At 42.3% G+C, this 17490-nt stretch overlaps 2 protein-coding genes across 5 annotated transcripts in view; both read left to right on the top strand.

The window, feature by feature from the left end:
• The window catches only part of polg2 (polymerase (DNA directed), gamma 2, accessory subunit), a 45656-nt gene extending 38087 nt beyond the window's left edge, over nt 1–7569 (top strand). For 2 of the 4 annotated variants that reach the window (XM_060918947.1, XM_060918948.1), the window contains 2 exons: nt 5308–5408; nt 5508–7569. In XM_060918947.1, coding sequence (XP_060774930.1) covers nt 5308–5408; nt 5508–5673 — 267 coding nt within the window. In that variant the 3' untranslated portion in view covers nt 5674–7569. The other 2 variants (XR_009654502.1, XR_009654503.1) reach the window with 2 other exon arrangements.
• Nucleotides 7570–14036: 6467 nt separating this feature from the next.
• The window catches only part of srp68 (signal recognition particle 68), a 62388-nt gene continuing 58934 nt past the window's right edge, over nt 14037–17490 (top strand). Inside the window, exons 1-3 of the mRNA XM_060918950.1 lie at nt 14037–14170; nt 14755–14821; nt 14900–15013. Of these exons, the coding sequence (XP_060774933.1) occupies nt 14083–14170; nt 14755–14821; nt 14900–15013 (269 nt within the window). The 5' untranslated portion in view covers nt 14037–14082. The remainder of the gene's footprint in view (nt 14171–14754; nt 14822–14899; nt 15014–17490) is intronic.

Consider the following 17490-nt stretch of genomic DNA (forward strand, 5'->3'; position numbering starts at 1 on the left):
TCCCAGCTAAATAGGTCTGCTCTTATATTAAAGCTAGACGGCCTTGTGATTTCATAAAATCACTGAAATGTAGTTCCCTCTGAAATTTGGTCATTGTGATGGATGTTTATTTCTGTAATATCTCACAAAATATCGGGCCATTCTGTGGCTGGGAAGTTATTTAATTTGAAGGGATTCCCGAGCAAATAATGTGCATGAAATCGCTCGCTTCGTGCAGTCAAGCAGACAGAAGAAGTCCGTGTGTGTGCGCATGCGCAGGTTTACCTTTGACCCTGCACTGACAGAATGCTGGAACTATCGCTAAACAAACAGCTGGTCACACCGAGGCGCTCGCTGACCGCCGATATTTTATGAGTTTGGTCCTGCGTTTCCTTTCCTTCGTATATAACATAACGTCTTTTCTTCTCGCTTTCCATTACTGTCATCGGCCTTTCACGTTTCATTCGCACGCTCATGTCCTCCATTTTTCTCTCCTGTTTCAAATTTGTATCCCACAATGCCTTGTGCGAACGGGGAAAGCTCACCACGTGATGCATGACGTAGTATCTTGAATAGCGTCATGGTGAAGCAGGAAAAAATAGCGGAGAATTTAGGGCCATGTGGCTCTAAATTCATTAATTGTTCTATTTTAAAATAAATAAAATTGTAAGTTTGCGATTCAAATTCCATAGCTTTCAGTCCACTAAACAAAAAATAATTGGGAGTCGAGACTGACACTTGAAAAATCTGAAAGGCAGTCTACAGTGGTGCTTGAAAGTTTGTGAACCCTTGAGAATTTTCTATATTTCTGCATAAATATGACCTAAAACATTATCAGATTTTCACATAACTCCTAAAAGTAGATAAACAGAACCCAGTTAAACAAATGAGACAAAAATATTATACTTGGTCATTTATTTATTGAGGAAAATGATCCAATATTACATATGTGAGTGGCAAAAGTATGTGAACCTCTAGGATTAGCAGTTAATTTGAAGGTGAAATTAGAGTCGGGTATTTTCAATCAGTGGGATGACAATCAGGTGTGAGTGGGCACCCTGTTTTACAACCCCGATTCCAAAAAATTTGGGACAAAATACAAATTGTAAATAAAAACGGAATGCAATGATGTGGAAGTTTCAAAATTCCATATTTTATTCAGAATAGAACATAGATGACATATCAAATGTTTAAACTGAGAAAATGTATCATTTAAAGAGAAAAATTAGGTGATTTTTAAATTTCATGACAACAACACGTCTCAAAAAAGTTGGGACAAGGCCATGTTTACCACTGTGAGACATCCCCTTTTCTCTTTCCAACAGTCTGTAAACGTCTGGGGACTGAGGAGACAAGTTGCTCAAGTTTAGGGATAGGAATGTTAACCCATTCTTGTCTAATGTAGGATTCTAGTTGCTCAACTGTCTTAGGTCTTTTTTGTCGTATCTTCCGTTTTATGATGCGCCAAATGTTTTCTATGGGTGAAAGATCTGGACTGCAGCCTGGCCAGTTCAGTACCCGGACCCTTCTTCTACGCAGCCATGATGCTGTAATTGATGCAGTATGTGGTTTGGTATTGTCATGTTGGAAAATGCAAGGTCTTCCCTGAAAGAGACGTCGTCTGGATGGGAGCATATGTTGCTCTAGAACCTGGATATACCTTTCAGCATTGATGGTGTCTTTCCAGATGTGTAAGCTGCCCATGCCACACGCACTAATGCAACCCCATACCATCAGAGATGCAGGCTTCTGAACTGAGCGCTGATAACAACTCGGGTCGTCCTTCTCCTCTTTAGTCCGAATGACACGGCGTCCCTGATTTCCATAAAGAACTTCACATTTTGATTCATCTGACCACAGAACAGTTTTCCACTTTGCCACAGTCCATTTTAAATGAGCCTTAGCCCAGAGAAGACGTCTGCACTTCTGGATCATGTTTAGATACGGCTTCATCTTTGAACTATAGAGTTTTAGCTGGCAACGGTGGATGGCACGGTGAATTGTGTTCACAGATAATGTTCTCTGGAAATATTCCTGAGCCCATTTTGTGATTTCCAATACAGAAGCATGCCTGTATGTGATGCAGTGCCGTCTAAGGGCCCGAAGATCACGGGCACCCAGTATGGTTTTCCGGCCTTGACCCTTATGCACAGAGATTCTTCCAGATTCTCTGAATCTTTTGATGATATTATGAACTGTAGATGATATGTTCAAACTCTTTGCAACTTTACATTGTCGAACTCCTTTCTGATATTGCTCCACTATTTGTCGGCACAGAATTAGGGGGATTGGTGATCCTCTTCCCATCTTTACTTCCGAGAGCTGCTGCCACTCCAAGATGCTCTTTTTATACCCAGTCATGTTAATGACCTATTGCCAATTGACCTAATGAGTTGCAATTTGGTCCTCCAGCTGTTCTTTTTTTGTACCTTTTAACTTTTCCAGCCTCTTATTCCCCGTCCCAACTTTTTTGAGATGTGTTGCTGTCATGAAATTTCAAATGAGCCAATATTTGGCATGAAATTTCAAAATGTCTCACTTTCGACATTTGATATGTTGTCTATGTTCTATTGTGAATACAATATCAGTTTTTGAGATTTGTAAATTATTGCATTCCGTTTTTATTTACAATTTGTACTTTGTCCCAACTTTTTTGGAATCGGAGTTGTATTTAAAGAACAGGGATCTATCCAAGTCTGATCTTCACAACACATGTTTGTGGAAGTGTATCATGGCACGAACAAAGGAGATTTCTGAGGACCTCAGAAAAAGCGTTGTTGATGCTCATCAGGCTGGAAAAGGTTACAAAACCATCTCCAAAGAGTTTGGACTCCACCAATCCACAGTCAGACAGATTGTGTACAAATGGAGGAAATTCAAGACCATTGTTACCCTCCCCAGGAGTGGCCGACCAACAAAGATTACTCCAAGAGCAAGGCATGAAATAGTCGGCGAGGTCACAAAGGGCCCCAAGGTAACTTCTAAGCAACTGAAGGCCTCTCTCACATTGGCTAATGTTCATGAGTCCACCATCAGGAGAACACTGAACAACAGTGGTGTGCACGGCAGAGCTACAAGGAGAAAGCCACTGCTCTCCAAAAAGAACATTGCTGCTCGTCTGCAGTTTGCTAAAGATCACGTGGACAAGCCAGAAGGCTCTTGGAAAAATGTTCTGTGGATGGATGAGACCAAAATAGAACTTTTTGGTTTAAATGAGAAGCGTTATGTTCGGTGAAAGGAAAACGCTGCATTCCAGCATAAGAACCTTATCCCATCTGTGAAACATGGTGGTGGTAGTATCATGGTTTGGGCCTGTTTTGCTGCATCTGGGCCAGGACGGCTTGCCATCATTGATGGAACAATGAATTCTGAATTATACCAGTGAATTCCAAAGGAAAATGTCAGGACATCTGTCCATGAACTGAATCTCAAGAGAAGGTGGGTCATGCAGCAAGACAGCGACCCTAAGCGCACAGGTCGTTCTACCAAAGAATGGTGTAAGCTCTTTGAAGTGTGGGTGGAGCACAGAGGACGGCAGGACAACGCTTCAGATATAACAAGGCTTTTTATTCCCAGACTTTTCAGTATTTTTGCCAGTTCTTAATCTGCTCGCATCACACACATACACACACACACTGTGTTCTTGTCCTGGGATGAGCTCTCCTCTGCCTCCTTAAATAGGGCGCGATTACTGGGAAAACACACAAAACACGGGTTAATTACCGTCAGGTGAAGTGATTCTGCCACTCACCTTCCCTGGCTCCGCCCTCCTGTCACAGACCGGCGCTTGACCATGCCCCCGCTGCCACAAATGGTTAAAGAAGAATGAAGTTAATATTTTGGAATGGCCAAGTCAAAGTCCTGACCTTAATCCAATCGAAATGTTGTGGAAGGACCTGAAGCGAGCAGTTCATGTGAGGAAACCCACCAACATCCCAGAGTTGAAGCTGTTCTGTACGGAGGAACGGGCTAAAATTCCTCCAAGCCGGTGTACAGGACTGATCAACAGTTACCGGAAATGTTTAGTTGCAGTTATTGCTGCACAAGGGGGTCTCGCCAGATACTGAAAGCAAATGTTCACATATTTTTGCCACTCACAGATATGTAATATTGGATCATTTTCCTCAACAAATAAATGACCAAGTACAATCAAACCTTGGGTCACGAACGTCCCTATTCACGAACAAATCGGGCTACGAACACCACTTCTGAACAAATTTTGCTTCGATGCACGAACGCACAAACTGGCGGGCTTCCGCACCACGTGAGATATGCGGCAGCATCAGTTGTACTCAAGGTGGCGCGCCATGAACATTGTTCGTCATTGCGTTGTGTTGATACGATTTCTTTTTTGCTTTTTGCATTAAATTAACCCTCATTATGGCTCCCAAGAAAATGAAGTGCTAGTGATAGTGCTCCTCCTCCTCCATCCACGTGTGCCAGCAACTATCAACCACAAAGGTAAAGTGTACTGTACAATTATTGTGTTTTATTTTCGTATTACTGTATTTTTCTAGAATTAAGGTTATCTTTAATTCCTTTCTGTATTTTTTCCACACAAACCCATAAAAAGTTATTAAAAAAATGTTTCTGGTGCCGGTGAACGGATTAATTGGATTTACATTAATTTCAATGGGAAAAATTTATTTGGTTCGCAAACTTTTCGGTTCGCGAACGGAGTCAAAGAACAAATTAAGTTCGTAACCCGAGGTACCACTGTATAATATTTTTATCTCATTTGTTTAACCGGGTTCTCTTTATCTACTTTTAGGACTTGTGTGAAAATCTGATGATGTTTTCGGTCATATTTATGCAGAAATCTTGAAAATTCTAAAGGGTTCACAAACTTTCAAGCACCACTGTAAGTTTAAGTTAGCGTTTGTCTCATAAATATGTAGTACAACGTTCTGTGATTTTCCAAAGTCCACCTTTCCTACACCCGTTCATCTCTTTTTGATGTAGGGAGGGCGGGGCTAAACGTGACCTCACAAACTACCAGGTTGATGGCAGTTTTTCAAAGACAATAACAATGCATTCGTAATCTAGCTTTGTCTTCGAGGCTGTGCAGCCCAATATGTATTTAAAAAAAAACAACAGTCGGACGTACTGTAAAGCTATACAGTTTACTGTTAGAATTCGTTGCCATCACAAGATTTCTTGATGAAATCTTGATTCTGATTGGTTAGGAGGTCTTGATGAATTTTCTCTATTTTCTAAGTTAACATGAGGACAAAGAGACATTACTTGAGTTAATTTGAGACCACACCTTTTTGTCTTTTTTTTTCTGATTGGGATTTCTGTATTTGGGTTACAAATTTCTTCTCCAAGGTGTGTGAGGGTCTGCTTCATGAACTCCTAGAAGTGGGAATCAGTGCATGGCCTGGATATATGGACACCACGCAGTCCTCCATGGACAAACTGCACACCAAGTGAGAACTTCTTCAGTGTATTTCCAACATTTACGTTTACCTCACTGTAGATATCCGTGATACCAGTAATGACTCGAGTGTCTTTGGTGCTGTGTGTAGGTACGACGAGATGGGCGTGCTGTTTACGGTGATGGTTGGAGAGAACACTCTGGAGAACGGGCTGCTGCTGGTTCGCAACCGTGACACCACCATCCGAGAGACCATGCACATCTCCGAGATCAGACAGTTTATTCTCAAATACATATCGACTGCTGAAAACATCTGATCCTCTACTTCACAGATTGTATTTGACCGTCTTGTTGATCCGGAATCTTCTTGGACCCAGTTTGTTACTTTGAAAATGAAGAGTGTTATTTCTTATGTTAAGAAATTTGTTATTCAAATGTACCTTGAAATATAAATTTGTGGTGCGTTTTTATTTCGCGATCCCAGTGCTAATTTGTTGGATGGTGCTAACCTGTGAGAAGTTAGTGGTCATGGTCTCAAACATTCGGAATAACTTGATCAGATTTTGCTGTCGGTTCCTAAACAACAAAAACGTGTATTCATGAGAAACCCATCGCAGAACTTTTGTTGACAACAAAGTTCCCGAACGCACTGCAGTTACAGCAGAGAGAAGGCAAGCACCTGGAGGTTACAGTGAAAGTTGAAACGTTGGAGTCTTATCTGTTTAATCGCATTGTACAGGTGAGGAAATGAAAGAGCTGGACAGACAAAAGGACTAAAGCGCTGCTGCATCGGTTTCACAGGTAATTTAGGAAACAGTTCGCCAAAGTGCAAAAATAGACCAATATAATATTGAGAAGTTTAAAGGTACTGACTGAAAAGTCATCTGAAATTTTCAAAAAAAATGTTATTGTGCGTGGCATTTTCCGATGTCTCACAAGAACAATATCATGAGCATGAGATGTGATCATTTTGATATGCTGAGGGCCAATTTTCCCCGTTTTGGGACTGTTTTCCTCCCTCTTGAGGTAAACGTGAGGAGCTTTAACTAACTAATTAGAACTGCGTCACACCAAAATGGTGACACGCAGAAAACATCGTGACTCTGCATTTGAGTCGCAGGGATGTAACTTGTGATTATCTTCGCCAAAAGATCCGTGAAGCAAAAGACGAATTTATCTCTTCTCTGTTACTGCTTTTGTGTTATTTTTCTTTCTCTGTAAGAGCAAAACATTCGGTGTGTAGCTCCATACTCGCTGCCGTGGAGTCGAGCCCGTGCGTTCTATGGCTAAGATAGCTAAGCGCTAGCTAGAATTATTTAGTGATCCGTCCAGAAAAATGACACGTCATCTAACCTTGCTCTACCTTCCAGCTGCACTCACTAGGCAGGCTTTCCTTTTCTTTTCCGCTGGCTTTTAGTTGGAGGGAGAGCCGAGTCCGCCATGTTTGCCCACGCTGACTTGTTTTGGTTAAAAGTAGGTGAAAAACGCCCCACGGTGGTCACATGATCTTGTTCCTCACTTGCTTGGGCAATCTCCGGTATCGTAAAATGCGGGACGCTTTTTATCTCGGCAAAACATTGACGCATCGAATACACGGTGTGTGCAGCAACGAAACATCTTGAAACTCCAACAGAAGTAGTTAATTTTGCCCAGAATTCAACTTTGCAGTCGGAACATTTAAGTTAAAAATTCTAAGTTGGAATTGAATCATAATATAAATCATTTGCCCAACTGCAAATCACATATTGATTCTACTAATATGACTACTCAATGTCATGCATTTGAAAAGTCCCTTCCCACACCATGTGGCGCATATGGCGGCGCCGATCTCCGTTTCCGTAGCCCTCGGCCCTCTCGCCTATTACATAGCTAGGGTTACAGTGGGGGGGGCTGGTCCTCTGGTAACCATGAGAGTTTGACTCCCCACTCACATCTGGATTGCAGCGTGCCTTGCCAGACAGCAGTAGGTACCATTTTTATGATGGTCTTTGGTATGACCCAACCGTGAGTAGAACTCCCGATCGAGAGGCGGACATGCTAACCACTAGGCCAACTCACGGTTCATGCACTTGAAAGCGTTGATCAAACTGGATTGTGAAATATCACAAAGGAAATTATTCTGCTCAAATTTTGATGTACAAACAAACCCAGAAAAGTATGTATTTTGTGTGCTTTGTACCATTAAAGCTAGACGGCCTTTCGATTTCATAAAATCTGTGAAATTTAGTTTTCTCTGAAATTTGGTCATTGTGATATATGTTTATTTCTGGAATATCTCACAGAATATCGGGCCATTCTGTGGCTGGGAAGTTATTTAATTTGAAGGGATTCCCGAGCAAATAGCGTGCATGAAATGGCTCGCTTCACGCAGTAAAGCAGACAGAGGAAGTCCAGTGTGCGCATGCGCAGGTTTACCTGCTTCTGTTACAAACATTTATTAGGAATAGACATTCTTTTTGGTTTATTATCCCAAATGGAATTTTTAAAAAACTGGGGGGAGAATAGACTTCTTTCTTCGATGTGATTTTGACATTAATTCAGTACCAGTTAAATTTTCTACTTTTCATCAGCAAGTGTTACTCTGTTGGAAGCTCATCTATAAACACAACTTCATTCCACGTAATACACCAATTTGGAATAGCAGACGCATATTACTTGGCAGAAAATCTTTGTATTTTGAAGAATGGGGGTCGAAAGGGATTTGGGCAATTGCTCATCTCTTGGATGACGATTACAACATAGGGAATTTTGTCAGAAATTTCGATTCAAATGCACAGTTAAACTGTACAATAAGATTATAAAAGCCATACTACTTTCTCTGAGGTCAATGGTCAAAGAAGACATTGTTTATTCAAAGGTATCTCCGCGACTAAGACAGCTTTGCATTGAGGGTGTTGATTTCTGTGATTATAAATGTTCCAATAAGGTTGTCAGATCCATGCTGACGCAGGAACGTCATCCCAATCCAATCAGAAGATTTCATATTCTCAAAGGATTTGAAGTTGAAGAGGTAAAGAAAATAAAAAATTGTCATTTTCTCTTCCCCCGAAAGTTCCATCCATCCATCCATCCATCCATTATCTGTAGCTGCTTATCCTGTCCTACAGGGTCGCAGGCAAGCTGGAGCCTATCCCAGCTGACTATGGGCGAGAGGCGGGGTACACCCTGGACAAGTCGCCAGGTTATCGCAGGGCTGACACAGACAATCATTCACACTCACATTCACACCTACGGTCAATTTAGAGTCACCAGTTAACCTAACCTGCATGTATTTGGGGGAAACCCACGCGGACACGGGGAGAACATGCAAACTCCACACAGAAAGGCCCTCGCCGGCTGCTGGGCTCGAACCCAGGACCTTCCTGCTGTGAGGCAACAGTGCTAACCACTACACCACTGTGCCGCCCCTCCCCCGAAAGTTAAAGAAGTAAATTTTAAACGAAATCTATCCGACAAACAAATTCCTAAGATTAAGATTTAATTTTGATGTAAATAATTGTGTATTCTGTGAGAAAGAAATTGAGGATCTGGAACTTTTTTTTTATTGCGACTTAGTACAACCTTTTTGGAACGATATGCAAAGCTAGCTGCAGTCCAAAAACATTGATTTGTCACCTCTGACTGTAAACATGGTCAAAGTTGCTGTGTTTATTGATGATAGAAATCTAGATTTTGTTGTTTTATTAATACTTGGAAAATTCTTGATACATAAATGCAGGTATTTTAAAACAAAACCCTGTCCTGCGGTGGAGGAATGAGCTTAAGGTCGTAAGTAAGTCGTTAAAGCGGATTAATGATTAAAAAAAAGCCCTTAAATGGTTTTCATTACTTGATGCCTTTAAGTTAATATGAGAAAGCCTTTTATATTTTGTTAGTTTATTTAACTTTTTTATTTTATTATTATTTTGCGCAACCAAATTCTTCTGCCTCGATCCCTTAAAGCGATGCGATGTTTGGGATATCTTGCTACCGGCTTCCTTGCGGCTTTGGCCAACAGCAGTCATACATGGAAGACAAGAGGCTTCCACTCCCGCAGCCACATCGCCTGAACGTCGTATGTCATTGTGAGTTTCTGTAGCTATAAGCTTTTACATGGCAGGGAAGCTGCCCCTGCGCAAAACCCCCAACCTGGAAGACCAGAGTTCCGAAGGTTGTCCGCCGCTGTCCAGTGGTATGACCAATACCGTGACAAGCATGAGCAACTGGTTTTAAGGCGCCAGTGACCCGCCTACGCCCCTTCTCCTGTGAGTGGAAACAGTTCCGCCAAACGTGAAGGCCAGGAGTTGGACTTGGGTTGTCAGAGGCTATGTATTGCGCACGCCATTTGGGGTATTTTTTAGGCTGAGAGAGCTCATCCTCTAAGCCGCCCCGGCTGTGACAACCTTGGCTGCCCGAGAAATTCCCTCCTTAAAGTTTATCAGGACGACCTTGTAGCTCTTGGTCTTGATAGCACTCTAGCTTCCCTTAGAGCTCAAGATCGCTCCAACTGGCGCCACATCCTGCGCACTGCTAAGAATCGTGCGTCAGCTCATGAGCAGGCAGACCCGGACGGGTAGTGACCTGATCAAGGTACAAGGTGCGCAACCAAAAGAAGGAATTGTATGAGACTTTGAAGTGCCTTTTATGTTTGTACTATATGTTCTAAATAAAGTTTTTTGGGGAAAAAAACTGAATACGGAAATGTAATTACAAAGTTTTACCCAATAAATGAGAGTGTTTTTCATTTAAAAAAAAAACGAAAAAAACCCCTGCTTCTTCTTCTTTTGGGTTTTACGGCAGTTGGCATCCACAGTGTTGCATTACTGCCATCTACAGGTTTACCTTTGACCGTGCACTGACAGTTACATCATTCTGTCACTAAACGAACAGCTGATCACACCGAGGTGCTCGCTGACCGCCGATATTTATTAGTTTGGTCCTGCGTTTCCTTTCCTTCGTATATAACATAACGTCTTTTTATTTTTTTCGCGGTCCGGTTTCCATCAAATCCTGTGCTCCGATTGACTGGCGAACGGCTCCGTATCCTACGATACGGACCCCAGTTACGGACCCCGGATACAGACCTCTGGCGACTCGCTCGTTGACAACAACAACAAACATACTAGCAATTTTTGTCAACATTTATTTTCACATTTCTCGGGAGAATAGCATTAATTTTACATCACAGATAGCGATAATAACAGTGTTCACAGCGAAAGCGAGTTTTACTACTCTGATGAGGAAATAAAAGAAAACATTTCAGGAGAAAGCTAAAAACCTGTAACTGTTGCTAATGCCGAGCAAAAACATGGCTGAATCCTGAATGACTCAATTTTGTATAAATAGGGGACTACATAGGCGGCAAAATTTAGTTTTTTTTCCTGCCATGGAAGTGCACTTGTATAGGTAGTTTTCACATGACGTCACAGAGTCGGGGATTCCCTAGTGGCGGCCATCTTGCGGGTCAAGCTTACCGTACGGGTGACTGAGCACACATTGTAACGCGCGAGTACAAAGTCTTCAAAAGAACCCAAGCAGGCTATTTAAAGCTAGCGATGGTGCACACCTGTTGTATTCACAGCTGTCGTAATAGGTCAGATGATGACGTCAAGCGGAGCTTTTATGGAATTCCCACTGTACGGGAGCACGAAGGCGAGCAAACAAAGAAACTCAGCATACAAAGGAGAAATCTATGGCTTGCAAGAATCAACCGCAAGGATTATCAGTCTTCCAAACACAGCAAAGTCTGCTCTGATCATTTTATAAGTGGTAAGTTGTTTAAATAAACAGTCAATTGTGTTTAAGTTTGTTTTTGGAAACCAAAACATCATGTAAACAATCTCTGGAGGATGCCTAACTGGAACTGACATGGTACTGTAATACCACTAATGGATGTAAAATTTGTCTTAAATCAACTCGATATTATACACACACATATATTTATATGCAGTGTTGAGAGCTCTAAAATTCCAATGTTTATATACCTTGGCTGTAATTAGGACACGACTGTCACTTGGTTTTATATGGTGGAATTCACGGACCCAGCCACAGACAAAATAATTGTATGACTCCAGCGACTTGTATGCTTTGAGGTCGTCAAGTGTGTAGGCACTTTTACTATTCATGAAATAGTTCACAATATCAGGGTACGATATGGATGGCAGCCCTGCATAGTCACTTGAAAATGCATCTTTGTCCACTTCGTAGGGGTCAATTCCCCCAATCAAGGCCAGTTTGGCTGCATACCGTTGTCGTGAGATGTCGTCCAATGTATCCATATACTTCCGTTTGCTTGATTTTGCCGACATTGATCTTTATTTTAGAAAACTGACTATATAACTTTATAAATTCGTCCGAGATAACGTAGCCGGTAATAGCGATGGTCCAGCCCCACAAGATGGCGGCTGGAGGGCGTTCCCCGGAATGCCGTGACGTCAGTGAAAACTATCTATACTGGGGAGGAAGCCATTTGCATTACAGCCATGAATGAGGATTCAAAATGGCGGCTCGCTTCGGTTCGGTTTCCCCTTTCAGGCGCTCTCGTTTTCTGTTAGAATTTGGTACAGAAAAAAAATATATATTATTTACCAGCTTAAGGTCGGTCCGTATGGTGAAATACCGTGACCTCGGCCTTGAATACTGACCTTGGCCCAAAGGCCTTGGTCAATACTTTCAAGACCTTGGTCACGATATTTCACGATACGGACCTCCCAGCTGGTAAATAACATATTTCTTCTCGTTTTCCATGACCGTAGTCAGTCTTTCACGTTTCATTCGCACACTCACGTCCTCCATTTTTCTCTCCTGTTTCAAATTTGTATCCCACAATGCCTTGCGCAAACGGGTAAAGCCCACCACGTGATGCATGATGTAGGATCTTGAATGAGGTCATGGTGAAGCATAGGGCTGAACGATTTTAAGAAAAAATTTAATTGCGATTTTTCTGGCAGATATTGCGATTTCGATTTCAACCACGATTTTTTTTCTTTAAATCAAGTTTCAGTGCAAATTAATTAATATAATGAATTCCATAAAGCTAATGCAAGAATGAAAACTGAGGTCAACAGATTTCAAATGTAGGCCTGTTTATTAACATTGAGTGCCTGAGGAACAAGTTATAATAACTTAAAATAAAAATAAAGAGAGCCATCTTTCTTAAGTAAACTTTTGCTTCTTTTACTTTTCCCATCTACAACATATCAGACATAAAAAAAGGTTGATCAATGGCTCAGCAGCATCAAAATATTGCACTTTTGTAAAAGAATGTACATAAGCATTATAAATTATAACTAGAGCCAACAATTCCCCTGTGGGAAATAAGAGTGATGCAGTGGCTGTAGCAGTCGCTATTGCAGGGCCCCTCCCTCCTGTGTGTGTGAAAGAGAGCGAGCAGCCCCTCCCACACCCGCGCACTCAGACACAGACAGAGAAAGCGCAGTTTCTCCTCACAGTGCTCCCTTCAAACAACGGGGATTTACACGAAAACGGAAGGAGATCTCATCTCATCTCATCTCATTATCTCTAGCCGCTTTATCCTTCTACAGGGTCGCAGGCAAGCTGGAGCCTATCCCAGCTGACTACGGGCGAAAGGCAGGGTACACCCTGGACAAGTCGCCAGGTCATCACAGGGCTGACACATAGACAACCATTCACACTCACATTCACACCTACGGTCAATTTTAGAGTCACCAGTTAACCTAACCTGCATGTCTTTGGACTGTGGGGGAAACCGGAGCACCCGGAGGAAAGCCACGCGGACACGGGGAGAACATGCAAACTCCGCACAGAAAGGCCCTCGCCGGCCCTGGGGCTCGAACCCAGGACCTTCTTGCTGTGAGGCGACAGCGCTAACCACTACACCACCGTCCCGCCCCACGGAAGGAGATATTCACAAAATTCTTTCACACTGAGTGCCACAAGGCTTTCCTGAACGTAATTTTTTTTGTCTGTAGTGTAAAAAATGAGGACAATTTATTGACGAAACAAAACATGGGTCAGTTTAGGAGCACTGAGAAAAACCGCGGCTTTGACGATCCCAAAATCGTGTTGTCTGAGATCGCGATTTTCGGTCGAAAACGATAGATCGTTCAGCCCTAGTGAAGCAGGAAAAAAATAGCGGAGAATTTAGGGCCACATGGCCCTAAATTCATTAATTGTTTTATTTAAAAAAAACAAACTAATAAAATTGTAAGTCTGTGATTCGAATTCAGTAGCTTTTGGTTCACTAAACAAAAATAACTGGGTGTCGGGCAAAATTCTTTTTAGGACCTGCACTTGAAAAATCTGAAAGACAGTCTACCTTTAAATAAGTGAATAGGAATCAATCAAACAAACGAGCCACCAAACCCAACCCCATTATCTCTGATTGGTTAGTAGTATCTCGTTTCCCTCGCTGTGATTGGTTAATAGTACAGAACCGTTCACTTTTCCCCTGTGGTTAGGACAGTGATATGAAAGACATCTGGACTGTCCAATCGGAATGCAGCACTACAAAAGGAGGCGTTACCGAATGTACAAACGTCTTATATTTCTTAGTTAATATAATTTATATTTACTAATTATATTTAGCGCATTTTATCACGGCATGTTAAAAAATTTATTTGTCGGATTTGTAAGTGGCGTATAAGTAAGTAAATACATAAAATAAACCTGTGACCACACCTCTGCGCTTTTTGTGTGTGTATTTCCGGGCCAAAGATCGTCTATATCCGCTTTTTGCGAGACGTGTTCTACTGAGAGGGGAAAAGATGGCCGTAGAGAAGGCGAATGAAGCGAAAATATTGTCGATGGAGGAAAACAAGGAGAACACTGTAGACGAGGGTCTTGCTCTGGAAAGTATCTTTCTCGAATGATAGACGCGGTTTTATTAATCTTTACGGGTTTTTTTTTTTTAATTTAGCTTAGTTTAGCTGACGAGCTAGCCAGCATGTTTGTAGCTGTATCCCAAATATCTCTGCGTTCCCTGTATAAGCGCCCTATAAAGGGTGTTCACACAGACGGTTTGTACACCCTACATAGTGCCCTATATATTTAATAGGGACGCTGTGAGGATTTACGCTTAGGCATACGTGTCATTTGTGTTAATTAATTAGTGTTGCTTGAGTTTAATGTCAATAATGTTGATTAGATGGCAGTGTCATTGTTCAATATTGAGTTTTTAAATTTGGGAGGTTTTTTTTTTTTTTTTCCTGGGGGATGCCTTATTATGTTACATGTGGAAATCACATCCAGCACCTGGACTATGCTTGTTTTACTTTTCCTCCTGACCTAGTATAATTAGTGATGCATTCAATCAGACCACAAAATCACTCAGTCACAGAATTTTGATCATGTTTTGGCTGGCGTACTTGGATCCCCATGTAATTAGATTAGAACAGACATATTGCACGTCTTGGCTTTTTCTTAACATCCTCTTCCAGTTCTCCAGATAATAAAAGATTCCCAGCAGCAGCATGGACTCAGGCATGGAGACTACCAGCGCTACAGGTAAGGCTTTCACGCAAAACAAGTTACTTTTCTACAGGTTGGGTTTTTGACATGGTATTTTCTTTTCTCTTGTCTCAGGGGGTATTGTTCCCGAAGACTGCGTCGTCTCCGCAAGACGCTGGGCTTCCGAATGGGCAACCGGCACAAGTTCACAGGCAAAAAGGTGACCGTGGAGATCCTGTCGGACAGTCGGTGAGAGAATATCATATTGAAAACTGTAGTACTGGTGCTGCATATGTACTAAGGATCGAAGATCCTCCAGCATTTCCAAGTGCTGTGAATAATGTGTAAGGACAGGGTTTCTCCAGGTTCGGAAAAATATTCTCCACTTTTTTCCTTGAAAAATAGTTAGAATTATTCTTCACCTTTTCTTAGTCTGTATTTTTGTTGCTACTGCCTCATATGCCGCTTTTCCACTACAAACGCGGCTGAGTCGGGCTGAGCCGTGCCGTGCTGAGTCGAGCTGAGTGGGGCTGTTGGCGTTGCATTTCGACTACAACCGCGCTGAACCGTGCTGGCTGGAAGTGGGTGGACACATTGGGTGGAGTTAGCGAAAGTGGGTGGACGTCACGTGATGTCGTTAAGCAGCGCAAACAGTGACATCAGTGAGCTTTTAAGCGGTAGTCTCACGACCCGGATAGTAAACAATAAACATGGAGGACATGGAGTCGTTAGTGTTGCTGGTCTTGGTGCTGTGGCTTGTTGTCACCGACAACGCCAACAGATACTGGCAAGAGCGTATAGATGAGGCGAGGCGCATAAGGCTTCATAATTCTCATAATTCTTCTTCTTCCGGGTTTACGGTGTTTACAGATCCCGGCGTGTTCGTGGGGCGTGTGTGGGCATGTGAGGACACTCCTCCTCACCAATCAGTGCACAGGGGAGTGTCTGCTCACGCCCCCAGCCTCACTCGGCACAGTTTGGCTCGCTTCAGCCCCACTCCAAAACCGTGCGAGTTTTAGGGGCTAAGCAGGGCTGAAGCGAGCTGAGTCGTGCTGTTTTTTGGTAGTCGAAACGCGAGCCGTGTCGGGCTGAAGTGAGCTGAAAAAGGGTAGTGGAAAAGGGCCAATAGTGGCTACCGTCTCGCTTCACCTCTGTCATGGTGTTGTAAGAATGAGTGTAATGATAGCGAAACTTCGTAACCAATCAGCACTTATCCTGATCAAGTTCGATTACTCGTTCTACTTCTTGATAAACTTCGGAATAGGGATGTTAACCGATGACCGTTTGACCGGTGGTTGACCGAATCAACGTCAACCGGTTAATTTTTTTTGGTTGTCGGTTAAAAAAAAAAAATCAATCGTTTTGAAGCTGCCGATTTTGGAGCAGACAGCTGACAAATCAGAAACACCCATTCAGTCATGTCCCACCCCAGTTAAAGACAGCTGACAAATCAGAAACACTCATTCAGTCATGTCCCGCCCCAGTTAAAGACAGCTGACAAATCAGAAACACCCATTCAGTCATGTCCCGCCCAGCTGCCACTCGGTGAAAGAAAAGTGTAGACACCGGCTTTTTAGCTTACAAATTACTTATTATTATTTATTTATTTATTTATTTATTTTTAATTATTAGAAGGCACATGGAGTTTAGTCCTACCTTGGCCAGTGCATTCTGAAAGTATGTTTCAGTCTGTAGCCAACAATGCCTCATGGCATTGCAGATCATATCTCTCCACACAAGCTAAAGGTGCAGATGCCGACTTTTTTTTTTTAATCGCGCAGATCCGTTTGGTTTTTTTTTTGGGGGGGGCGTTGGAGTGTCCGATTGTAATTTCAAGGTGGATTCTGTATTAAAAATTACTAAATAGGCGGGTGCCGTTGCAGTCCATGAGGCGTGGGGGGGGTGAAAGAAGGGCAGTGGATCAGGGGGCTGCGCGCGTTTGCGCGGAAGCTGCGCAATCAGTAGATCAGAATGCGCATATTACATTTTGTGCGGGCGCGCGGCTTTCTGATGTGCTGTTTTCTTCTCGTGCTTGTACTTCCTGTGTTTCGTGGACTGTGGCGGCATTTGCTTGTATGCAGAATTTGCTTTGATGAAGTTGTGGTCGGACGCTCCAACGCCCCCCCCTTGGGAAAGGAAGGTCGGATCTGCGCGATTCAGCCGTGGAGAGGGCGGCATCTGCCAAAAGGCGCGCCGTTTGCATCCCTGTAATAATTCCAATTCTAGAATTTTAAACTCATAGGTTAACCGACTTTAACCGGCTAATGAGGCTCGGTGGTCGGTCAAGATTTTTTTTTTTTAGTTTTTGCCATCCCTACTTCGGAACCAACCAGAAACGAAATTGGAGAAACTTTGTTATAACTTAGTAGTATTGGAAGATAATCAGCAGATAAAAAGAGAAATGAAATTCACCTCGTGGTTCGCCGAGGCTACTGATTCGATATCAAGTAAGTGGTGTTTATTTTAAGAAAACTTACCTTTTGATTATCACAGCTTTTGTTTGGTCCTTCTGAAAGGTCAAATGAAGGGTTTCGTAAGGTTTTTTTTTTTTTTTAGCTTTTTGGCAGATATATTGAGAAGCCGATATCAAACTTCTGCTATTTGCTTTAATTTTTTTTATTTTTAGTGCCTTTACACTACACTTGTGAAACAAAACGTACTCATTAGTACTAAATAATGCTTCTGAGACAATTCATAAGTGCTTTCTTACCATTTTGAAAATATAG

This window comes from Neoarius graeffei, chromosome 4 (genome assembly GCF_027579695.1).
Source record: "Neoarius graeffei isolate fNeoGra1 chromosome 4, fNeoGra1.pri, whole genome shotgun sequence".
Classification (NCBI taxonomy): domain Eukaryota; kingdom Metazoa; phylum Chordata; class Actinopteri; order Siluriformes; family Ariidae; genus Neoarius; species Neoarius graeffei.